Consider the following 25,566-nt stretch of genomic DNA (forward strand, 5'->3'; position numbering starts at 1 on the left):
TCTACTTTGTACGCTGACATGGCAATATGTGATTGGTTTAGAGATTTGTAGAAAAACAGATTGCATCATTATAAGAATATTTAGCAGGAAAATATAAATCGAGTGCAGTAAGTAAACTGTTCGTATGGCATGAAATATAAAATAACTTATAAAGAAAAAAGCAGTGGGAGTGTGGTCCTCGCAGCTCAGGTTACTGGGTCCCACACTCCCACTATACCATCTCACATGACAATCAATTTCTACCCATGCTAGTGCAGCTTGTGAATCTTGTGATTGATAGGTGGTGGGGTTGGAAGCAAATATTTATTTGCTGGAGGGAGAGACCTTGGCAGCTTTAGGAGGTGGTTTATGTAATTTGAGTAGTTGACGAGGTAAGGAACAATTAAGGGCATCCTCGTCTGAAAGGATAGGTCTGACTTGTAATTAGCCTTTTGTTTTTTTTATTGGACTCATTTTGAAATGACTTGTAACCTTTGCCAGTGGTCGGAGCAACTTTAAGGCGGGCCCCAAGCCGTCCTTAAAGTATAATCGGCCTGGTGGAAATTGGGGTATCTTTTTTGGCCTTCCTCTGTTGTCATATAGTAGTGGCACTCGACTACTCACTGCTCAGGTGGTCGTCGTGGGTCTTCGAGATTCGCATTTCACCATTATCTCCATTCTTCTTCTTCTTTTTATACTGTTTAATTTCAGCCTCAAATCCTCGCCGTCCAGAGGGCGGAAAAGATACTTGAATTGCTGCAATGGTACCCCCCCCCAACCCAAAACTGTTATTAATTGGTATAATAATTATAATAATCTATAATTCAATGATTTGAAGTGAAATTAGAGTAATCATCGCAATTAAATTTTACCCATCTACTATTATCTATGTTGCCACTGAGTTATCATAAGTTTTATCCCAGAGTGCATGTAGATTCACACTCCTAATTCAAATCGATATGCCGGGAACTCGCCGGGGCTGGGAAAGTAGACGGTAAAACAAAACGGGCAGCAGTTGGTATGTAACAGTAACGGTAGGTGTCTGTCTGAGAGATGCGATTTCCTAATATCCAACCAAGCCACCTGCTTCATTTTTTGAACTATTTCTCAAAGACATGCAAATTTTTTCAACCCAAACAACTAACAACTTACTAAATTTGCAAAATAATAATAATAATAATAATAATAATAATGCACAAAACTGTTCTTGTTAACGTTTTTTTTTTTTTTTTTTTTAGTGGTTGACATTATAAGCTATTTAAAACACTTATGTCAGTCGATATGATAAATTTGTGTGAGAAGTAGCATTATTTATGATATTAAAGTATAAATTTAAGTTGTTAGCGTTTTAAATTGTTTGTTAATATTCTTTTAAATAAATAAATAAATAAAAGGAAGAAAATAATTTAAGAGACAAAGCTATGTGTCGTCCAAGAATTCGAATCATCTCTATTCAAATGAACTCAAGAGGAGTTGGCTCTTTATAGTTGAAGAGCATTTAAAAACAAACAAAGAATTGACAAAAATACCCATCAACTATAAAGAACTATTTGGGAGAAACTTAACTTATCTCCATAATTGTCAACCCTTTTGTAATGTTCCATAACGTTCAAAACCTTTCAATTTAGTGTATCAAATTTTTTATTTTTTATCAATGTCCTCCGTTAGGATTTTTCGTTAAATTATAAAATAAAATTCTCAAAATACCTTTTTTTAGATTTTTTTTTTTGCAAAGATTGAGGCATGAGTATTTTTGCAAATACCGTTAAATTCATTTAATCTTTGCAATTTTTCCTTTTTTTTTCCTTCCTAAAACAACTGAGGTATTTTGAAAAAAACGTTAACGGAGAGAGTAAAATTGCAAAAAATTAAAAGATAAATATATTAAATTGAGAGAAATCGAACAATAAAAAAGACATTATATAAAAGTAATGACAATTTAGAAAATTAAATAAAGTTCTTCTGAACTAATTGAACTAAAAAAATCATGTTCCGTCGTCCAAAGGTCACAAACGTCATTAGTGGGAACAAATTTGTCGATTAGGGGGAAGTTACAAAACTAGGTTGTCGCAATTAGTGACAGCACAAGGTCGTTTAATGTTTTACACAAAGCATGAATTGTCATTTTAAAGAGACAAAACGAACTCCTGTCAAAGCATGGATGGATTTATGCGACATGGACACACAATTTTCGCTCGTCTTTTCTCCTTTCAATTTGAACCAAAAAAATCTCAGTTACATTTACTTAAATAGCCTTGTAGTGAAGTATGGAAACTGGAAAAGTGGGACTCATCTCGCAACATGTGTGATGTGTCCTTGTTGAATGATTTTCTGACATAAAGATCTCTGTATAGACTGTATATACGTATGAAGCGCAGAACACGCTTAATTACAGAAGTTGTCCCTACGTACCGCTTTTTATGGGCACCTTTATGCTTCTCCTTTTTCTTTTTCTTTTTTTCATTTTTTAATAGATTAAAATTAGTAAAACAAAAACTTTATTTTATATATATATATATATATGCTTCTCATTGTTCCAACCACATAATGAAAGAAGAAAAATCTTTTTTCTTTATAAGTCTAAGGAAAAAGTCTGTCCAACCCTTTGTGATAAGTCCCCAATCTTTCACAGCCCCCCTTTCCCTGGGAAAATCATGACTTTACACGTATTCAAATAAAAAAATTTATGATCAATTTTTGGGGATACTGTATTCGAATTGATAATCATTTAAAATAAACGGCTAAAATTCTTATACAAAAAAGGGTGGTTTGGGTATTATTGCAATCCCAAAAAGAAGAATAAAGTGCCTGAAACGTTTTTATTAGTATTAACTATTAACCAACCAACAATGGATAATATGAAATAATAAACTAAAAATTAATAATAATCTTCGGATTATATTTATATCGGCTGGACTTTCACTCTCAATTTCAAATTTGATTGGAGGACTTTGTTTAATTAGTTTATTATTGCCTTGTGTTTTAGTTTGAAATAATTTTATATAATTTCCAAAAAAGACAGGTGTCTTTTTTTAAATCGCCGGTCAGAAAAATTCAAACAACAGTATACCCACGTGGCTAACCAGTTACCACCTCGAGATCAGCTTCTCACCGAAGTTCAAACTTCAAACTCAGAAAACCCTTCTTCTTCTTCTTCTTCTTCTCTGAGACAAAGCTCACTCACTCTCTCTCTCTCTCTCTCTCTGTGCAACTCCTCGTTGCGAAACGCAGACAAACGACATGAACCATTAGAGAGTGGCACTTATCGATTCCCTTCCAAACACAAAGAAAGAAGAGAATAAAGAAAATGCTTCTTCACCTCCATTTCCATTTAGTCTCATTTCTAACATTCCTGTTCCTCTCTAGTGCTCCGCTCTCTTCCTCTCTCACCCCTGACGGCCTCACCCTCCTCGCTCTCAAAGCCGCCATAGACTTCGACCCGACCCGCGTACTCGAGTCCTGGTCTGAGTCCGACCCGACCCCCTGCCACTGGCCCGGCATTGCTTGTGCTCACAACCGCGTCACGGGTCTCGCTCTACCCAACAAGGGCCTCTCCGGCTACATCCCCTCCGAGCTCGGCCTCCTCGACTCCCTCAAGCGACTCTCTCTCGCCCACAACAACTTCTCCAAGCCCATCCCTTCCCGTCTCTTCAACGCCACCGGACTCATCTCTCTCGATCTCTCTCACAACTCTCTCTCCGGCCCCATCCCGCCCCAAATCGCTGCCCTCACAACCCTCAGACACCTCGACTTGTCCTCCAACTTACTCAATGGGTCTCTCCCCGAAAGTCTCTGCCAGCTCGGGAACCTCTCCGGAACCCTTAACTTGTCGTACAATGGATTCTCCGGCGGAGTTCCGGCGGAGTATGGACGGCTCCCAGTGATGCTGAGCCTGGATCTCCAGCACAACAATCTCACCGGGAAGATTCCTCAGGTGGGGTCGCTGTTAAACCAGGGCCCCACGGCTTTCTCTGAGAACCCTAGCCTCTGTGGGTTTCCGCTGCAGACTCCATGCCCGGAAGCCCAAAACCCGAACGTTTTCAGAAGCGCCGAGGAGCCTCAGAACCCCGGAGACCATAACCATGACCCTCGGTTACCAAATGGCGGTGTGGAGAGAGGGAGAGAGAAAGGTGGGTCGGTCGCCGTACGGGTCATCTCGGGCATTTCGGTGGTGGTGGCGGCCGTTTCGGTCTCAGTATGGCTGTTTCGGAGACAGTTGAGGAGGAGGAAGGGTGGCGAGGGCAAAACGGGGAAAGAGAAAGTGGAGAGTGAGGTGGAAGAGGAAGGGCAAAAGGGTAAATTCGTGGCGGTGGACGAGGGATTTAATCTGGAACTAGAGGATTTGTTGAGGGCATCGGCGTACGTGGTGGGGAAGAGCAGGAGTGGGATACTGTACAAGGTGGTGGCCGGGAGGGGATCCGGTGCGGCGGCATCTACGGTTGTTGCGGTCAGGCGGTTGAGTGAAGATGATACCACGTGGCGGTTCAAGGATTTCGAGTCCGAGGTGGGGGCCATCGGGAGGGTCCACCACCCCAACATCGTGCGGTTGAGAGCTTATTACTACGCCAATGATGAGAAACTGCTGGTCACGGATTACATTCGCAATGGGAGCTTGTACACTGCACTGCATGGTAACTGTCCTCTTTCATCATTGCTGCGTTGACAGCTTTTTTCACTCTTTCGGCGCCTCCAAAAATGGGACTGTTTTTTTCAAGCAGGTCAAATAGAATTCTGCAGAAAGAATGCACGTGATTTAACCTACCTTTTTTTATAAAAAAACAAATACATACGTCTTTTTTTAATAGCATGTGATTTGATTTGAACTTAAAAAGCTGCTTTGGAATCAGATCCTAAGAGTTTGGCTATGTATTGATACTGTATTGAATTTGCTTGGTCTTGACGGCATGTAGCTTATGTTTTGATCTTTTAGGCTACACTTATGTCACGCAACTAGGATGCCACGTCTAAAAATTTGCAGTCCTTTTTGTTTTTACGGTTGCTGATTTAATGGTTGATTTTACTGCCGCATTATTTAGTTGTATAGTAATATTAAAACTTTACTAAATAGCATAACTCATAGCAATATACTTTTGGTAACCTCTCATACATATAGGCTCCATTGAATGGAAAGCTAGCAAATAGATACTAAGATAACTTGCATAATAGAGATGATCAGCTGTGTATGTTCTATACAAAAGCTGCAGTCAATAATTTGATATTGCAGTGGTAACCATGACCTGCTTGATCATGTTAAAGAAATGTTCATTCATGAAACAACTCTTGAGTCAATCAACAATGTCAATTTTGCTCGACTCTAAACTATCTAAAACATTGAGTTAATGGGTCTCAAATTACATAGGCTTAATTAGATGCAATTGAACAGAATTATTCCACGTACTGAATACCATTTTCAGTTGATTTTTTTCCCCATTTGAAATAGGGTTTATTTTCTTGCATGAGTACAAAACCTATAATATTTTTGTTCAATGGCATCATAGTGACTTGTTACCATCATCTGTGAAGGTGCATTCATTTTTAACATGATTCCATCTCAATTCAGGCGGAGTTGCATTAGAACCACATAATTATACTTCAGGTGTCTGAATTAAAAGTTAATTTCTTTTCAGAGCAATTGATTATAAGCAAGGGGTCAAGAGCAGTGGTTTGCTTTTTTTTTTCTTTTTTTTTTTCATTTTTAACCTTCTAGTCGGTATTTTCCTTTCTCCTCGTCTCTTCTCCTTTTGAGGTAATGAAAAACATTGCAGATGTTTCTGGGTCTTTCAGATTGTTTTGTCTCCTTTGGGTCAGTAATAACATGTTTCTGGTACACCAATTTGACATTTCTTTTGTATTCTTCCTAATGTTCTCTGACACTTCATTAAATCTCCTGTCGTCGTATATTCATGTTTATTTCAGAACTTGTACCGATTGGTGTGGTCCTATTGATCTGCCACTTCACTTCTTTCGCCAATGCATACAAGACCTAAATTTATTTTCATCATTCTCATGTTTTTGCATGCAACAATATTGACCATGGGCAACAGTTGTCTTCTTGTGTTTTAAGCTGTGTATTTCACAGGACTGCTGTAAGCTATCCTGTTTGGTCTCCGATTAATGAAGCATTTTGTCTGATATAATAACATGTTAGATGTTATTGGTAGCTGAAATTTGCATCTTATATTGCAAATATGACGAGCAATGTTAATGTAATCTAATTCTAATCAAATATCTTCACTTAGGATAAACAAATTCTCATTTATCACAAAAGATTTCTATCCTTATCATATACTCTAACGAGCAATTATCGTGTCTTTGTTAAGAGCTCTTAAACTCCAATTTTTTGTGAGCATCATATTGACCATGTTGTTAAATTGCTGCAGGGGGTGTTTCCAATTCTCTGCCGCCACTGCCATGGGCAGCAAGGTTAAAAATTGCTCAAGGAACTGCAAGGGGTTTAATGTACATACACGAGTTCAGCCCCAAAAAATATGTTCACGGCAACGTAAAATCAACGAAAATTCTTCTCGATGATGACCTCCAGCCTTACATTTCTGGTTTTGGACTCAACCGTCTTGTTTCGAGCACCTCTAGACTTACCAATTCAGCATCCAAAAAGCTGAACTCGAACCAAACCATCTTTGCCTCTACAACGGATTCAAGCATTTCAGCTCCCTCTACCGTTTACATGGCACCCGAGGTTCGAGTTTCCAGCAGCAAGTTCTCTCAGAAATGCGATGTTTACTCTTTCGGTATCGTGCTCTTGGAGATGTTGACCGGCCGGCTGCCAGACGCAGGACCAGAAAATGATGGGAAGACACTAGAGAGTTTTGTAAGGAAAGTGTTTCGGGAGGAGCAGCCGCTGTCGGAGATTATAGACCCGGCACTTCTGCCTGAGGTTTATGCAAAGAAGCAAGTTGTTGCAGCGTTTCATGTTGCACTCAGTTGTACTGAACTTGATCAAGAGGTGCGGCCTAGGATGGCAACAGTGTCTGAGAGTCTTGATCGCATCAAATCACAATGAGAAAAGAAAAGAACCGAGTTCCTGTTCTTGGTTTTGAATTTTGATGCTGAAGCCGTTTTGGTTTGTTTGAAATCCTTGGTTGGAGGTGCTTCTTCTGTATGTATGTTTTCTTGGATACTTTATTGTAAGCCAAGCCATTCTCTTCAAGTATGTCTAAGATTCCTTGTGCTGAATGAGTATTATGGATGGAGATTTCCTGATATTAGGCTGCTTGATCATGGGATTATCCCAATCAGTGTATAATTGATGTTTAAGAAAAATCAACCCTTTTATCTCATATGATTGAATTTCCTTAGTGCTTGTTGTTTAGCCAAGAAACTGAAAGGATAGAGCGTACAAAATCTTAAACAAGTTAAACGTTACCATTTTCATTTCCTATTATATATATATTTTTTTAACGGAAATCATAAAGTATAAAGTTCTGCAAAAATTATAGCCACATGTTATGATGTTACAAAGTCATAGATACAAACAAAAATTTTTGCAATCAGGTGTTATCTATGACTTAAATTTTTCGCTTACTTATGTACAAATATAGCTAAAGAGCAGATATGTTTCGAGCAGACTAAATCTAAGACATGGGTAGTCAGATTTCCTAAAAAAATTTATTTGAATCGGCCGTGAGAGATAATCTCTCATACCTGTGAGAAATAATTCATTACACCTAATTATTCCTCATCACTCATGAGGGCAGATTTAGAAGAAAAAAAAAACATCTTATTCAAAACAAAAACATAAATATATAACTAGTAAGCAGCAACGGCCGGAGGAGATGAACGGCAGAATACGATGGAAGGTGGATGAATGTATATCGGAAAGGCCGAAGTTGCTGATCTGGTCGAAGAACACCTACAAACATAAAGAAAGAAGAAAAAAAAAAGGTGGGGAGGGAGAGGGTTGGAGCGGGGAGTAGAATGAGAAGGGGAGAGGAGGAGGGAGATCTCCCTCCTCTCATAACTGTTTTCTGAGGAGAAGGGCCGAGAGATGGCTTGTAGTTCATTTCCTTTTTTCTCCATTTTCTTTTTCATTTTTTTAATCTATTTTTATCACATCATAAATATGTGAAAATTAATGACAAATTAGAAGATTTAATGCATAAATCAAAATTCTAAAAGGAACATTACAAGTAATCCTATGTTTATGGTGAATCAGACCCAAAAAGCAAAAATGTTTGGGCCATTCAGCCAGCCAGTAGGCCCAAGTTCCTTCATATACCCAAAACAAAATCTCTATGGATCAGCTGAGGTTCTGACCAGGAGAAAACACAGGGTGGGTCCAACTGAATTATGTCACAATAATTTAAAAAGAAAGTCAATTTCTGGAAGCTCAAAAAAACCATCAGAAATTAGAAGAAAAGGTCAGCTAGTTTGCAAAGAGCCAATTAGAATATGTAAAGAATCGATCCTCCATGTAGTAGAATAGCATCTACATTCTACACCTAATCTAGTAATCTCTTTGAAACCCCAAAATAGAAAATTAAAATTGTACGAAAAGAATTCAGAAGATCAGGAACAGAACCAAAGAGTTAAAGGGAGGATGACTCTCCTAAATTCGTCGTTTATTAAAATTAAGGAGAAAATGCAGTTTATCCCTCCTATATTTTACAGGTTTTTCAATTTTAATCTCAAAATTTAAAAATTGGTAATCTACCCTCTAAAATTTCAAAAATTGACAATTTAAACCCACCGTTTAATTTTTCAGTCAAAATGGACGGAAATCTATAAAATTACATCATTACCCTTAGGCCTTTTTTTTTAAAAAAAAATTTGTCCAATTTAACGGAAAAATTAAATGGAAAGTTTAAATTGCCAATTTTTGAAACTTCAGGAGATAGATTGCCAATTTTTGAACTTTGTGGTTAAAATTAAAAAACCTCTGAAACTTCAGAGGAGTAAACTGCATTTTCTCCTAAAATTAAGCTTGACCCATCGTTCATATTTTTGGTCCCAATAAAAAATATTTGTTTTTAATTATTTTAGTAATTATGAATTGTAACGTCAATTTATATAATAATTAAAAAAAAAATGGCAAAGCCATTGAAGCAAATGCGAGCTCACGTGTCTCTGTTTCCCTCCACAGAAACCCAGCGCCTACTTTTTTCGGAGGAGAGAAAGCATTGTCTTGTTAGTATCTCTCACTCTCACTATCAATTTTCATTGAGACTTTTAGTTTTTGGTTTACTTTCTACCGTTGTCACATGCGGCACGTGGGAAATGAGGGGACCACATGGCGTAATTCTAGTGGATTAAATCCAATAGAATTCAACCTTCATTAATTTGACTTTTACAAAGATCCTTGATTACGTTAATTAAATTAATTTTAAATGGGATTAATTTGATCTTGATTATATCAATTTTGGAATCAAAGGGATGCTGTGTAATTGTGTTTGACTCCAGGCTCTCTCACCTTTAAGGACCACTAGATTCGAATCTATGTAGTCTAATACGCTTGCCGAGGCCGTAATTAGGTGGGGCTAGGCCAAAACAAGAAAGGGATGATATTATATTAATATACTAAGTAATATTCCATATATAGTCACGGGATAATATATCTCGTTTTAATTATTTAAAAAAGAAGAAAAACAAATAGATGAAGTGGATAATTGTAAACCACAAACTCATATATTAAAAAAAAAAAAAAAAAAAAGATTTGGGTGGAATATATTGTATTTTTGACAATGAGAAGTCCTAACCAGATTTGGATAACATATCTCTTGTTCAATAATTAAAAGAATAATAAAAAAAAAAGAATAATATAACGATTATCTTTTATAATCAACCCGCTTTATAATTGAGGTGTACAATTGACGCTCTGAAATATCACATGTAATGATTTAAGAAGAGCGCTAGTCATATCTATCAATCTAAAAGCGATTGATAATTCTAATTTATAAGTCTCACATAATAAGGAGCCAATGTAAAACTTAGTAACCATCATTTTTTTTTTTAATCTATCTACTTTATATGAATTATTTATATGAAATTAGAGTGTTCCAGATAAACTGGGCAAGTGTACACCACAAACTCATATAAAAAGAATAAGTGCATACAAATTATGGAGTCATATAAGAAATCCTAACAATGTTTTGAGAACAAAAGGATGAAGTGGATAAGTGTAAGCTATGAACTCATATCAAGAGGATAAATATAAAACCATACATACAAATCACGAAGCCATATAAAAAGAGAAATAATAAAATTCATTCTTTCAACTATCTCTATATAGTGAATTGATGAATCCATCATTAAATTTGTATGTGACACATATAAATAATTGTGTTACATGCCTCATATAAAAAGCTATAACATTGTTTTGACAATGAGATTTAGTAGATAAGTTTCATTGGAAACATTGAAGCATCACAATTAAGTTTTGAAAATAACAATTCCCTTGCCTATTAGTGATTTCTATTACATCCACGTTATAAGGATGTTGACATGTTATCAAGAAGGGAGGGATCATGTGTTTATTCCCTTAATCAATACAAGATTAGGAGAGAGAAAAAAATGCAAAACATATAATTTTTTGACACGGGTTAACATGTGATTAGAAGGTGTTAAATGCTTACAACTTTCGGCTACAATGACATGTAAATGCATGTCAAAAATTATGAAGGATTCGGGAAGCAACCCACTTGCTATTGTCAAACTGAAATAAGCATTTGATATGGGTATGTGAAATAGAATCAAAATGGTGGGTAGAAGTGGATTTGAAGCTAAATGGCAAGCACTATGTAAGAGTGTATGGTTCATAATTGGAGTCTTATCATTTTTGGTGTTATCAAGAACACAAAATCAACCTTTAATTTACCAAACTTCCTTTCAAAGAATAATATAAATTCACCATTGTTTTCTTTAGAAGAATAAAATTTATTCTTATCTCATGTGGGAATAAAATGATTCACCTCCTTTTTCTTTTTATCTTTATTTATTTATTTTTAAATTTTCTTACTCACTGGCCATTCCAATAATGTCGTAGATCATTCTGGTTAATGGTGTGGATATTCCAAGGTTTGAAGGCCAAGCAATTTTGAACAAAATATGAAATGGCAACTTAGTTAATATGAAGAAAGATATGGGCAATAGTATAATTGGGCTACTTGAAAGACGGCGCTTGTGATCTCATGAGAAAGTGAAAGTGAAAACGACGGAGGAGAATCAGATACGGCGTGAATCTGGTGCTCGCGCGAGTAACGGTGACGTGAAAGCATATCACGGCCCAATCCCTATAATTTTAGGCTGTTATTAACATTATGCCTATATGCTTATCAATTATGGCACTATTCCCTAGGCATAACGCTGTCTGTTAACATTGTCTTTCACAGTTTGCTATAATAACAGGAGGCTGTAAAAAAAAGGTTCTGTCCATTTATCAAAGTATTCTATAATTAATAAGGAATCTTCTCTTGTCAATAAAAGGAAGAAAAAAAAAAAAAAAAAAAAAAAACCTACATCACTATATGGATTTGATCTTTTATAAAAGAATTCTATAGGATTAATGTAAAATTGATCCTTAAAGTTATCTATTATCATTATCAGATAATTAATTCCCTTGGTCCAGTTATGTTAACTCGTTTTACAGAATGCCTGTATGTCAACTACTTTCTAATAACTTTTTGTGACGTGTATACATTGTATAATTAGCTTCACTACGTCAAACACATAATACGGTGAATCATCACGCCAATTATATGAAAGCCAAGTCATAAAATGCCATGCCATTAGAAAACAATGTCACATTGACAAATTCCTAAATCTCGCGTTTAACATAAAAAGTGAGCGAGGGATGAGGTGGCCGCAAGCCACAAGGCCATTTGTTGTTTCGCAGCAAAAGATTGGCCACTCATTCACTTTTCTTTACATTAGATTTAGTGATTTGTTGACTGGGTAATTTTTTAATGACATAGCTTTTTTAATGATATTTCATTGATGTGTCGATCTACCGTGGTATGTGTTTAACATTGTGAAGTCGATTCAATAAAACTATTAAGTACGACTTGACATTCCGTCAAAGAACTTAATAAACGTTGGACAGAGAGAGTAATTTGATAACGGTTAAACCTTAAATATTTATTTGTTCAGTTTTGCATCAACCCTAAAGAGTGATTTTATAAGAAGTCAAATCATAAAGAAAAAAAAAATGGTGGAATTAGCTAATAAAATTTAGGGTTTTGTATTAGGTTTACATTAATCTTAAAGTTTCAATTCTATCAATATTGACTTTATAATTTCAAATTCATTGCAATTTTAATTCTTAATGTGGCTTTTATCAATTAAAACCATGATAATTTTTATAATTCCCATGGGTAAGGTTGTTTCCGCCCATGTTTATAATTCAATAGTTCTGAAACTACTACACGATCAAACCTTTTTTTTTTTACATGTTCGCACAAAGGAGGAAAAGAGGGGAGGTGGATTCGAATTAGTAACATTCACTTTATGATGCATGGTCTCCAACTAATTGAGCTATCCTTTTGAAAATATAGGATAATTATTGATACACTTAAAACTTTTAAGTATTAATTTCAAGAAAAAACAAAAAAAAAAAAAAAGTTTAACTATTAATTTGAAACCAGCATCAAACTCTATGATATTCTGTGTATTACTATCTCAGGCAAAATAAACAAAATGGTATCATAAATGCTTGTAAAGCTGAGGAGTTTAGAACCCTACCAATCAGAATTGGGGTGAAAAGCAAGACTGATTGAAACTTATTTTTATTATATTAGTCTTTTATGCATACACATAATAAGTAGTGTACAATACATGATCATTTTTAGTATATTATAATTAGCTTTTTCAAAAAGATAAGTATCAAAACAAAGAAACATATAATAATACTGTAAAGTCGATGAGTATTATTGTAAATCATATTATAAATAACAAAACAGCCATTTTTAATAAATAGGATTTGTGTTGTATTATGTGATATGTAGAGAATGATATAAATAAAATTATATGAAATTGTCAATTATATTCATTGAAAGTAAAGTTTTTAGCCCTTGGTTCATGAATGCAAAGGATATGTTCTTAGTATATGTTTGTTTTGATTTAAAATTTTTTCCGGAAAAGATTTTATTATTTTTCAGTGTTTAGTACAACCTAAAATCTTTGTCAAACTATAAATATTTTTGGTTGACGGGAAAGATCTTCTTTAAGCTTTCATAAAATAGTTTCATTTTTTTTTTGGGTAAACCATTTTATGAGTTTGAACTCTTCATTCTCACACACACACACTCTCTTTCGCAGTTTTCATTTTCTACCGTTGCCGGAGGTCGCCAGCAGTCATCGTTGATTTTTTGTACAAACCAAACACATAAAAAAGGAGTGTTTTCAAGTTAAAAATGTTTTTCAATAACAAAATATTTTACGTCAAAACAAACAGAGTTCTAATAACGAAAGGAGAATCATAGTTATGGTATAATATTTCATTGAAATAGTGAACATATGTTCTTTAGAAAAGAATACACTCGACCTAAAAACTTGAAGTAATAAATTTGAATTCAACTGTGTTGATTAGAAAACAAAAAAGAAATCAATTGAATTATATTAATCATTCATTTTTATAATATAATTTAAATATTCACGTGTATATTCTGAACACCTAAAAATCCCAACCTCATTTGTCTTCATATTTAATGGACTTATTATATGAAAAGAAAACGCAGAGAATTTTTTGTAAGATAGAGGGGGACACCATCGTTGTAGATGGACTGAGTCACTCAAATGATGATAAAAATAAAAAATAAAATAGAAAAGAAAAAGGGAATCTCACGGGAATGGTTGTTCGGTAATTTTTAGGAGTTATGAGCGATGGCTTTCTGTAGTTCACGTTTGGCTGCACTTGCACACGAAGAAGAAGATAAATATTGCATCCTTTCTTGCTCTGTCTCTGTCTCTCTGTCATAAACTCCACCAACAACACCTCCACACTCTCTTTCTCTCTCTCTAGCTGAAGATCTTCCTTGCTTTCGGTGCTTTGAAAAGCAAATCTAAGGCTGCACTTCATCCTCTCTCTATCTCTCTTTTTCCCCTGCTTTCGCAAATACGCTCTCTTTCTCTCTCTGTCTTTTCACTTGGATCTCTATTCTCTCGGTAAAACACAGACCTCAAAGTTCCGTTTATTTACGGGCTATCATTATCTTCTAGCTAGGGTTTATTATGGTTTTTGTTTCCCAGTCCCAGTAGCTTATGCTTTGGTTAAGCTTTTTCCCTTGGTTGCTTCCTTCTCAAGATCTTATCCAAGTCTGCTTAGAATTCAAGCTGAAATTTTCCCAAGAAAGTGAAAGAAAAATTCCACAGAATTTTCTGTGTAAAGCAGTGAGCGATTTGTATATTAGTTCCCTAGCATCAAACAGTGCCATGAGCCTTGAATTGTAGTCCACTCTCCAGGAGCTTTGGAAAAGTAACAGAGCAAAAACAGAGGAAAACAGAGGAGTGTTCCATGGATTCAAAGTCCCAGCATGATTATGAACACCAAAATCAGCAACCCAATTCTGGGTTGTTACGTTTTCGCTCTGCCCCGAGCTCGCTTCTCTCCAATTTCATCGAAGGAGGTGTTGTTGCTTCCGGTGCCAATAAGGGCAATTTCACAGAGGGCTCTGAATCAGAGATACTTTCCAGATTCCTAAATTACGCTGGCAGTGCTGATACAGCTTCGCCGACCGAGGCGGCTGTGAACCGTGTGAGCTCTCAGCAGGGCTATTCTGGGGGTTTGCCGCCCCATTATCCGAGATATGGCCCGGCTGCTACTAATTCTTCTCCTATGGATGGCTCATATGGGTTGGTGGGTTCAATGGCAACGGATCACCACGTTCAAGCGAAAGCAGATAATTCCAATATTCTCAGGCAAAGTAGCTCGCCTGCGGGGCTTTTCTCCCATATCTCTATCCCGAATGGTATTGTTCTTGTTCTTATTGCTCATCTTATAGGATTGCTTTGAGTTTTATTTATTTTTTTTTTATTTTTTATTATTGCTTTGTGGTTTGCACAATTCCTTTGGCTCAGAAACTAGAAAATTTACTTATTTATGTTAGAAACTGATTTAGAAAGCTCATGTGTCAATTGAGTTAGGCCAAAGGAAACAAACAAAAAGGAGAAAACCCATTTTTGAAATAATTCTTTCATGGTTAGTAGTTCGGTTGCAATACTGAAGATTTCTTGGCAAGTTGAGGGCTAACTAAAATGTGGGGTGCAGAAAATATCATTATGGGGGAGTGCAATATAGGAGTGGTCTGAACAATTTTTACCTCATGGCCATATATAATCATTATGGAAACTTTCATTACCCATGAATTAGATGAAACCTAGTGAATACTATTTTCTTGTAACCCTCTGAGATGTGGAGGAAATGTAGGAAAAGAAAAAATTTCCTGGGTTTCCATGTAAAGCCTAACATAGAACGGATATTTCAAAGCTGAGGAATTGAGTTTAATCAGACGATTTGGAATTTTATTGTAGATCCTTTAATATAGGCTTATCTGAGGTGCTCATATTGTTGGGGAAGAATCCTTTCAAACAATTGAGCTCTGACAACGAGATATTTTAATATGATCATACACTAGAATGATTTATTAAAATATTTCTCAGTAAATTGCAGGCTATGCCACCATGAAAGGTGTTGGAAACTACGGTGGGGTGAATGGTACTAATGGAGATATTAGTCCATCTACGAACAGATTGAAGAGTCAAAGTAGTTTCTCACCAAGACTTCCTTCTTCCCTAGGTGTGTTGTCGCAGATCTCTGATATAGGGACTGAAAGTGTTGGGGCAAATAGTCCTGGTGATGGAAAGCTTGGAAATGGCAATGGTGATGTTCGATTTTATGGCCCTGGGTTCCCATATGGTTCTTGGAACGATTCATCGCATTTTGCAGAGAATTTCACTGGCATGAAAAGAGAACAAGATGATGATGGGAAACTATTTTCTAATACTCAGGTATCAAATTTTGTCTCTTAGGTTTGGTGTTCTCCATATCTTGTTGTTTGTTTGATTTATTCTAAATTCTTGACTATAATTAGAATGGAGGACTTGGAACTCAAGGTCATTTATTATCCCACCACTTGAGTTTGCCGAAGACTTCATCAGAGATGTTTACCATGGAAAAGTACCTGCAATTTCAAGATTCTGTTCCTTGTAAAATTAGAGCAAAGCGCGGTTGTGCCACTCATCCTCGAAGCATTGCAGAAAGAGTAAGACTTATACTCTGTCACCTTATCAATTTGATCATTTTAGTTATAGATATTTGGCTTAAACGATACAAATAGTTGTCGTTTTATGGTGAATAATGCATAAGTTCAATCGCAGTAAGCATGATTAATCATTAGGATAACACTACTTTCAGGTAAGAAGAACCCGGATTAGCGAACGAATGAGAAAACTCCAAGAACTTGTCCCAAACATGGACAAGGTAGGTCTTTACCCATACGTATCTTTAGCCTGAAATCGTTATCTACTGTTCCTGGAAAAGTCAAGATAATTTATGTTTCTTATTGGCAGCAAACAAACACAGCCGACATGTTGGACCTGGCTGTCGAATATATTAAAGAACTTCAGGAACAGTCCAAGGTATCAAAGCAAATTTTGAACTTAAATTGCTTACATCTTGCCAAATAGTATTCATTTTTCATTCACGAATTTATGTACTTTTGCAGACTCTTAGGGAAAATCGAGCCAACTGCAAGTGTTAAGTATGCAGAACCCAAGTCTCAAATCAAATTGCTTAAACTTGCTGATGTACAGAAAATAAGAGTAATGGAAAGTTGATAGAAACCAGATCTCATTTCATTTATGTGCTGAGCAATAAGTGGAAGAGGCTTAAGATATTTTCTTTCTAGTGTATGTGGCATAGAAGCAGGTGGTAGAGTTTTCTGTTTTTCACCACAAGTTTTGGGTCCTGTAAGCTAACAAGGCTTCCAATCACACGATATATGAAATAAAGAGAGAAAGTTGTACAGGACATGTTCAAATAGTGCAATCCTTGTTTTGTGTGATATAGCTTCTTCTTCTTAATACTTAATAGTATCTTTGTAAGCAAATTTTCTCTATTTCAATTTTGGTGCCATGGAGAGGAGAGTAATTTACCAATTCAATTCAAACATCTTTGATCACTGAAAGCTGACCTTATTTATGGCCATAAATAGAAACCCTTGTCTTCTATAATTTATTTTCATGTGCTTTATAATTCTTTTCTGTCTCAACATGGGAGTTGGCACTATTCACCAGGATGCCTAGAATTCCTATCAATGAATTACGCAATCATGTTTGATTTTATGCAGAAAGTCTCTCAGTTTTCAAGCCATTTATGGAGGAGCCAATTATTGAGGCAAGTCAATTATCTCCCATGAAGGCAACATTTATGGCTTGAACTACTTAAGTTGACCTTTATGCCTTTGTCGTTCTTCTTTTATTGTGTGGTACCATTGAATGCATGCAAGAATACTCATCAGTTTCCTTGCTGTTCTGGGAAAGGAATGGGTTGAAAACCTTTTTTTTTTTTTTTTTTTTTTTTTTTGGTTTTGTTTTGTTTGGCTGCACCCCAATAATTTAGAAATTTGGGTTGTTTAAGAGAGGAGGTTTCAGGGCCTACGTGTCGTGCATCTTACGCTGCTTGGGTCAGGTGGACTTTTCAATCCCTTTCTCTTAGACTGTTCGTATTTTTGTGTTATTTAGAGCATCTTAATAATAAGAGAAAGTCTAAACATCATTCTCCAGTCTTTTTCTCATATAATTTTTTTTTTTTAAAAAAAATAAAATAAAAAAAATAAGCCATTAAATTTATAGCACCCATATGAGTGAAAGTGTGGATGTTATAAATCTATAATAATAAAAAAAAAGACAGTTTCTTCAAAAAAAAAAAATTAAAAAAAGACAAATAGTAATTCTCTAGTAACAATGATCCTTTTCCATTATTTGCATGCATTTTAGGCAAAGTAACGCCGGTCACCATAATTAGGCGGGGACCACCGTTAAAGGGGGAGCAGCTTCCATCCCTTTTGAAAGCTCAACTTTTCCTTCCATATTTAGATATAAAAGACGTCTTAAAAATGACATCCAACTATCAATATTTTGGCCTGTAATAAGAACTTATTCTCTAATAAAATTGACGTTAAAGGTCATCAGATTCAAAGGGTAAAGCATTCAGCTCCTCAAATTTAGCTTATTTTATTTTATTTTATTTAAAAAAAAAATCATAAAAATAAGGGAAAAATGCAGTTTACCCTCTGAAGTTTCAGGAGTTTTTTAATTTTAACCCCAAAGTTCAAAAATTGGCAATCTACTCTAATGAAGTTTCAAAAATTGGCAATTTAAACCCTCCCTTTAATTTTTCCGTTTAAATGGACGAAAATCTATGAAATTACATCATTACCCTTAGGCTTTTTTTTTTAAAAAAATTTCGTCCAATTTAACGAAAATTAGTAACGGAAGGTTTAAATTGCCAATTTTTGAAACTTCAGGGGGGTAGATTGCCAATTTTTGAACTTTTGGGTTAAAATTGAAAACACCCTTGAAACTTCAGGGGATAAACTGCATTTTCCTCTAAAAATAATTATTTAACAAGCTCTTTAATCAATTTCTAATAGGGATAAATGTAAAGTTGGTTCCTATGGTTGGCCTAAATTACAAATTACTCCATGTGATATAAAAAATAATTTATAGGTCCATGTAGTGTGCCTAAATTACAAATTACTCAATGTGGTATAAAAAATAATTTATAGGTCCCTGTAGTTGGCCTAAATTACGAATTACTTCCTGTGGTATAAAAAATAACACCCCACCTCAATGACACACAATATTGTCCGCTTTTGGCTCCCCCAAACCAGACTTCCCAAATGGTCACTCATCCTGGTACTATTCTCGCAGAAGCACGCTTAACTTTGGAGTTCTGATGGAGTCATAATCATCACGGCTTTAAAACGCGTTGTTGTCATTAAAGGTGTAGTATACATTTATGCACATCCTCATCTCCATATCCAGGCGATGTGGGACGTCACATCATGGTAGGCCAAAATAACAGTTTACTCCCTAAAATCAATTTTCATGCTCTAAACACAAATGTCAGTTTAATAAAAAGAGTAACTCAATTTTCTCCAACTTAATTTGAAGGAAAACTTTGTCACGATTTATTAACTTGAATGTTGTTTTTATTTATTTTTCAATGGTTAAAAGATGTGGCAGTCAAATTCTCACGAAATACTCTTAAATTGTGGCGAGGAATGTGAAAATGAAATAGGGTTACACACATAATAAAATTTTGGGATAGAAGAGATTATGTTAATTTACTGAAGTAATATGACTTGGAGTGGGAGCTAATGTGTAATCTTAGCTGACGTCCTAAAATGATGTGAAAAATCATTTTTGTCATTTTTTAAAGTAAAAAATTAATAATAACTTGTGTCGCGTTTTTGTTAGGTATGACGTAACAAAGTAATGGATTTTGTTAAGTTACTTAACGAAAATTGATTTCAGAGAGTAAACTGTTATTTTGGCCTACCTTAAGGACCTATAAATTATTTTTTATACCACAAGGAGTGATTTGTAATTTAGGCCAACTATAAAGACCTATAAATTATCTTTTATACCACAGGAAGTGATTTGTAATTTAGGCAAATCACGTTGACCAATTTTGCATTTATCCCTTTCAAACATAACTTTTGTTAGACAATCTCTTCGATATCAAATGCCAAAAAGTGAAATTTATTTAGTTTTCTAAACTTATATATTCATTTATCATCGTTCTCATCTACTAAGAGCAAAGAAAGAATTAAAATAATAATAATAATAATAATATTTAACTAAATAGATAAAGATGTAAAAATTTTGATGTGTTACATGTGTAGTTTATTTTAGAAGTTTTTCTCCAAATTAAAAAATAAATAAATAAATAAAAAATAGTTCTCTTCAAATTTAACTGTTACTGTTAGTTCTAAATTTATTTTGTAGTGACAAAGACAAAAGCATTTTTCAAACCAATTCCAGCGAAGTGCTAACAAAATTCCTCAAATGATTTTGTTACGCGATTTAATGCAAGCAAGCATGTAACACATTATAAATTAGGGATAGATGTAAAATTGGTTCTTTTGTGGTTGGCATAAATTACTTATCACTCAATGTGCTATAAAAAATAATTTATAGGTCCCTGTACGTAGTTGGCTTAAATTACAAATCACTCACTGTGGTATAAAAAATAATTTATAAGTCTTTAGGGTACGCCAAAATAACAGTTTACTCAATGAAATTAATTTACATGCTATAAAGACAAATGTCAGTTTAATAAAAAGAGTAACCTAATTTTTTACCAACTTAATTTGAAGAAAATTTTTGTCACAATTTATTAACTTGAATGTTGTTTTTATTTGTTTTTCAATGGTAAGAAGAAGTGACTGTCAAATTTTGGCAAAATGCTTCCAAATTATGGCGAAGAAGATGAAAATGAGAGGGGGTTATGCACAGAGTACAATTTTGGGGATATAATATATTATGTTAATTTATTGAATTAGTATGACTTGAAATGTGGGTTGATGCATAATCTTAGCTGGTGTCCTAAAATGATGTGAAAAATTATAGTTGTCTTTTTTTTAAAGTCAGAAATTAATAATAACATGTGTCACATTTTTATTGGGTATAACGTGACAAAGTAATGGATTCTGTTAATTTGTTTAATAGAAGTTTATTTTCAGAGAGTAAACTATTATTTTAGCCTACTCCAGGGACCTACTACATGTACCTATAAATTATTTTTTATACTACAAAAGAGTGATTTATAATTTAGGCCAACCGCATAAACTAATTTTACATTTATTCCTATAAATTATTAGTTAATATATCTATTAGTTTAATTTATAGAGTTAGGGCTTTATGTACTATTTTTCGAAAGAGAAAAGAAAGAATTGAAAATTATGATAATAAAGATTTTGATCAATGATTAAAGGCTTAGAATCAAGCAAGAATGCTAAATTTATAATGGATCCTCATCAGATCTACCAATATCCTTTTGTTGTGGATACCGTAATGCCGTGTATCCGCAACACAGCTAAACAATTTCCCCTACTGAAAAAACCGTTAAATGGTTCCCGCGTTGGCCGTTGGTCTTCCCTGACTCTCTCTATACACAGACCTTCAAACAAAATCTGCCAATGTCCAATAATTCCTGATCTTAATTTCCCTCTCAAGCCATAACCCTAATTCTCAATCCCCATTCTCTCGTCCCAGCCAATCCCCATTAATTTCCTAAATTCATGTTGAAATCCAAGCTTCGGATCCTATACAATGAGAGTATATGCATATGATTGATCCCAAAAAGATTCGCATCACAGTGTACGGAGATTATATGTCCGAATCTGTGGGACGTTCGAGAGGCAATTGAGAATGTCGAACTTGTACGGAGATTACAACCAGAAGATCGACTACGTGTTCAAGGTGGTGCTGATCGGAGATTCGGCGGTGGGGAAGACTCAGTTGCTGGCTCGGTTTGCCAGGAACGAGTTCAGCGTGGATTCGAAGGCTACAATTGGGGTCGAGTTCCAAACGAAGACGCTCGTCATCGACAACAAGACGGTCAAGGCTCAGATATGGGACACTGCCGGCCAAGAGAGGTACGCCGCCATGGCCTTAATGATTATATGTGGCTATGATTGGCTTTTTATTTTTTATTTTTTATTGGTAATAGTCGTAGAAATTAATACCCTTTTCGAGTAATACAAATATAATAATATCTAATTTTAATTTTTTGTTTGCTTGGGGATAATGGGATTGTTTAATTGATCGTCAGCATCTTCTTCATTAAATAAGTCTGTTGGCATTGAGGTATGAGAGGTTTGGATTAGTCTCTGTTTTGGTTTCTTAACCAAGAACAGAGAAGAGTCGTATATATATAGCCAAAGGGCTAGTGTGTCTACAAGAGAAAGAAAGTACACAAAGTGTATGTAAAAATACATAGCAGAAAAGGAAGAGGAAAATAAGGAGCAATTGTGTGCTGAATTGAGATGTTGTAAGTCAGCAGAAGACATGAGCAACAGACGTGCTGAAATACTGGAGATCAGGCGACATGCAGCGGGCATTGAGGTGTATGAGAGGTGGCTGTTGTCAGGAGCAGAACCAGCTGAGGTTGTGGTCTTGTGTGGGCTACTGGTTGAGAAGCAGAGAGAGCGTGAAAGCTGGAGTGATTTGGAGGATCTTCTTCTGGTTGCAGATGGGCTGGTTGGTTGGCATCTTGGAGTGAGTTGCTGAAGCACTTGTTGGAATGTTATCCTTAACAATGGGTACTGGTGGTGGAGACACAAAGAGAGGAGATATCCCGTTAGAACTTAATAATCCCAGAATTCCTTAAACCTCATATCAATTGTTTATGTTAGATTCCCCCTTTTCACTCCTTCAACCATAGCAACTAATTAAGCTCCGTGGATCAACCTTGAACTTTTATTAAGAATGCTCTGCCTGATCTAACTGAAATTCTTTCTGTATCAGCTACCCAACCTAACACACGCATAGATTTTTGGTGTTATTGGACAATGTAAATTTATCCAATACGTTGATAAAGAATATTACAGTGAAGATAAATGTTCACACACACACACACACACAAAATATATATGTGTGTATATGTACATATGTATACATACGTGTATTTATATATACACACACATACACGAAGGATATTATTTTTTCAGCATCTTTCATGATTTTTATAAAATGATAGAAAGCTAGTTTTTCATTCCATTGGGCAACTGACTAGGCATGCAGATGAAGCTGTTTTTTTCATCTCTTGTGATCCAATGTGGAATGCTTAAAATTTCATTCTAATCTAAAATTTTTAGATGCTAAATTTAATTCATTTTCTTTCTCAAATGTCTAGACTATCCGGCGTATGAATGATTATGTTTAACTTCAAAATTGAAAGCAAGCAACTTTGCTGGAGCAACACTTTTATTTTTTTGGTTCTGTTGACTATAAGGATGAACTTGTTTGGAGAAGCGTAGTCAGGCTCAAGTTTTGCATCAAGTAGTGGATAGTAAATCACTATATAAACCCTATAGCTGGTATCTTTCTTGTTGTTAGTTGTGCATGCTTTTCATTAAATGAAATCTTTGGCCACATCTTTTTGCTCTTATGTTTGTGGGTTTTGCTTTAATTATGATCAAAGCCAGAGATAACATATATAGGCAACTTCATTGCAAGCTCTTGCATGCATTGTTTCTGTATAAGAAAATATAGGATTCTGAAGCTTTTATTTACTCAAAGTTCATGGTCTTTTCATCAAGTTATATCCTTTTTTTTCTTTCTTTCTTTAGGTACAGAGCAGTCACAAGTGCATACTACCGAGGTGCAGTTGGGGCAATGTTAGTATTTGACATGACTAAGCGTCAATCATTTGACCACATGGCAAGATGGTTGGAAGAACTGAGGGGGCATGCTGACAAGAATATCGTTATTATGATAATAGGCAACAAGTGTGACTTGGGAAGTCTTCGAGCTGTGCCAACTGAAGATGCCCAGGAGTTTGCTCAAAGAGAGAACCTATTCTTTATGGAGACATCAGCTCTTGAGGCCACCAACGTTGAAACTGCATTTTTTACTATTCTAACAGAGATATACCGGATTTTGAGTAAGAAGAAACTTGCTGCCAATGAAGAGCTAGATTCCACGGGGAATTCGGGGCTTCTCAAGGGAACCAAGATCAATGTTCCTTGCCAAGAACAGGAACCCAGCAGGAAAAGCTGCTGCTTTTCCTCCTAATTTAGCTTTGAACTCCTCTTGTCATTTATTTAGTTGTTTGTCTATTTATTGTTCTAAATGTTTTCGTTTAGGTTCCATTCTTTTCAACAAAAACACACATTTTGTAGGAGGAGGATATATATATTCATGTTGTTGGGCGAGGGCATCAGTTAAACTGATGATGTCCATATGTATGTTATTGAAATGTTTGTTGGTTTTGAGATGTTCTTCCTCTGTATGGAAAGGGAAGCTGCTTCCTTTGTTGAGAGTTTGTTAATACAAAAGCTTCATTCTTCGGAAATTTAATCCAAGGTTCCTGGCCCGTAGGGACAATGGCTAATGTGTTCCTCTAAAGAAAAACTTTTCTATCAAGATGTGGTATAAAACCTTTTTTACCGCTTTTAATTAATAAGAATGACACGTCATACATCAACTAAAAATATCGAATACAGTGAAAATAAAAACACCAAATCTTTAAACCAAATTAATTCAATAAACTTTTCTTATTCATTCTATATATATCCCTACCACCGAAGAGAAATTCTTGAAAAGGGAAGAACTATCTTCTTATGGGGTGGCTGCCGGCCACTCGTAATTAGATTTTTTTTTTAAACAAAAAAAAAAAAAAAAAAAAATTGAAAAAAAAAAGGGGATATTTTGGGTAATTTTGAAATATTATTGGGTCAATTTTGGCAAATATGGTGCTTAAAGGCCACGTGTGTGGCATGTGTCCTGCCTATCGTCCAAAAATATAGAATTTATAAATGGAATGACCACATTGCACACAAAAAAAAAAAAAAAAAAAAAAACAAAACTTCATAGGGATACATTGTTAAATTTTAAACATTGGAAGTAGAATAAAAAAAGGCGTACAATTTCGAGGTGTACTGTTATTTTCCCAAAAAGAAATGAAAGAATACCATGTCTCAAACTTAAAAGAGAGTCAGAGAAAGTGATTTCCTTTTTTCCAATTTGTTGTGATTTTGCTTCATGTTTAGTAAGGCTTTAGGGCTTTTCTTGGCTTTTTCTATAACAAAAATTGATTGACGTGGAAAAAAATAAAATTTTTGGTATGAAAAAATAATTGATGTGATATAAAAAATAAAAATATTGGAAGTTAAATTTTTTAGGAGTAGTATCGGGGCCAAACAAACCCAAAGAGAGTGAGAAGAGAAAAAGAAACAAATGGTTATACAAGAAAAGAGAAAATTGTCTACGAAAAGAGAGAGGGAGAGAGACATATAATAGACAAAGTCACAAAAGACAGGCTTGTTAACAATACATCTTGCATAACACTATTCACAAATGAATGACAAATGTAAAATGCATTTTGTTTACATGATCAAATGGATGATATTTTTAGTGATTTTAGTTAGCTATTTTAGCTAAAATGAGAAAATGATTAACCCTTTGGAAAATTGGTTTTATTTTGCGTATTTGGTGGATGAGTTATGCTAGAGGGAGGATTAAAGTCCTTCCAAATGCGGTGCGACTTTTTTATTTTTTGAAAAATCGTGACTTTCATTACTATCATTAAGTTGAAACAACTATCTAGAACCCACCAGGTTCTAAATAGGAAGATCATGGAGCTCTAAATTCACAATAGGAACAATACAATTTGGGGGCTCATCCACCCATATCCTCTCGGCAGAGTATTGAAGTCCCACCTTTGCCAAGCCGTGCGCTTGATTGGCTAGCCTTCTGACATGTCGCACCATCCAACTCTTTCGTGTCCCAAGTAGAGTCCAGGCATCATCTATAATGTGCCCAAAAGGTCTCGAGGTATGATCATTTTCCTTCAAAGTCTGAAACACCTGCATAGAATCACCTTCAAGAATAATATCCTGGATATCT

The 25,566-nt window shown here is 35.1% G+C and overlaps 3 protein-coding genes across 3 annotated transcripts; all 3 read left to right on the forward strand.

Moving 5' to 3' along the window:
- The first annotated feature begins 3,090 nt into the window (after positions 1 to 3,090).
- Positions 3,091 to 7,295, forward strand: LOC132161763 (receptor protein kinase-like protein ZAR1). Its single transcript, XM_059571945.1, has 2 exons — positions 3,091 to 4,610; positions 6,360 to 7,295. Exons 1-2 carry the CDS (start codon positions 3,287 to 3,289, stop codon positions 6,998 to 7,000), a joined length of 1,965 nt encoding a protein of 654 aa, XP_059427928.1. The 5' UTR covers positions 3,091 to 3,286; the 3' UTR covers positions 7,001 to 7,295.
- A 6,492-nt stretch (positions 7,296 to 13,787) lies between these two features.
- Positions 13,788 to 16,991, forward strand: LOC132191842 (transcription factor bHLH130-like). Its single transcript, XM_059606956.1, has 6 exons — positions 13,788 to 14,897; positions 15,599 to 15,936; positions 16,020 to 16,190; positions 16,343 to 16,408; positions 16,498 to 16,566; positions 16,653 to 16,991. The coding sequence occupies exons 1-6, from the start codon at positions 14,444 to 14,446 to the stop codon at positions 16,686 to 16,688; spliced, it is 1,134 nt and encodes a 377-aa protein (XP_059462939.1). The 5' UTR covers positions 13,788 to 14,443; the 3' UTR covers positions 16,689 to 16,991.
- A 4,137-nt stretch (positions 16,992 to 21,128) lies between these two features.
- LOC132191975 (ras-related protein RABA4d) lies at positions 21,129 to 23,892 on the forward strand. The gene is made up of 2 exons (XM_059607135.1): positions 21,129 to 21,593; positions 23,289 to 23,892. The coding sequence occupies exons 1-2, from the start codon at positions 21,367 to 21,369 to the stop codon at positions 23,731 to 23,733; spliced, it is 672 nt and encodes a 223-aa protein (XP_059463118.1). The 5' UTR covers positions 21,129 to 21,366; the 3' UTR covers positions 23,734 to 23,892.
- The last annotated feature ends 1,674 nt before the right edge of the window (positions 23,893 to 25,566 follow it).

This window comes from Corylus avellana, chromosome ca9, assembly GCF_901000735.1.
Source record: "Corylus avellana chromosome ca9, CavTom2PMs-1.0".
Classification (NCBI taxonomy): Eukaryota; Viridiplantae; Streptophyta; class Magnoliopsida; order Fagales; family Betulaceae; genus Corylus; species Corylus avellana.

Coding starts and splice junctions, on each gene's coding strand:
- LOC132161763 (XM_059571945.1), top strand. CDS start 3,287: ATGCTTCTTCACCTCCATTTCCATTTAGTCTCATTTCTAACATTCCTG. Junction 4,611..6,359: donor CTTGTACACTGCACTGCATG/GTAACTGTCCTC, acceptor AAATTGCTGCAG/GGGGTGTTTCCAATTCTCTG.
- LOC132191842 (XM_059606956.1), top strand. CDS start 14,444: ATGGATTCAAAGTCCCAGCATGATTATGAACACCAAAATCAGCAACCC. Junction 14,898..15,598: donor CCATATCTCTATCCCGAATG/GTATTGTTCTTG, acceptor AGTAAATTGCAG/GCTATGCCACCATGAAAGGT. Junction 15,937..16,019: donor AACTATTTTCTAATACTCAG/GTATCAAATTTT, acceptor GACTATAATTAG/AATGGAGGACTTGGAACTCA.
- LOC132191975 (XM_059607135.1), top strand. CDS start 21,367: ATGTCGAACTTGTACGGAGATTACAACCAGAAGATCGACTACGTGTTC. Junction 21,594..23,288: donor GACACTGCCGGCCAAGAGAG/GTACGCCGCCAT, acceptor TTCTTTCTTTAG/GTACAGAGCAGTCACAAGTG.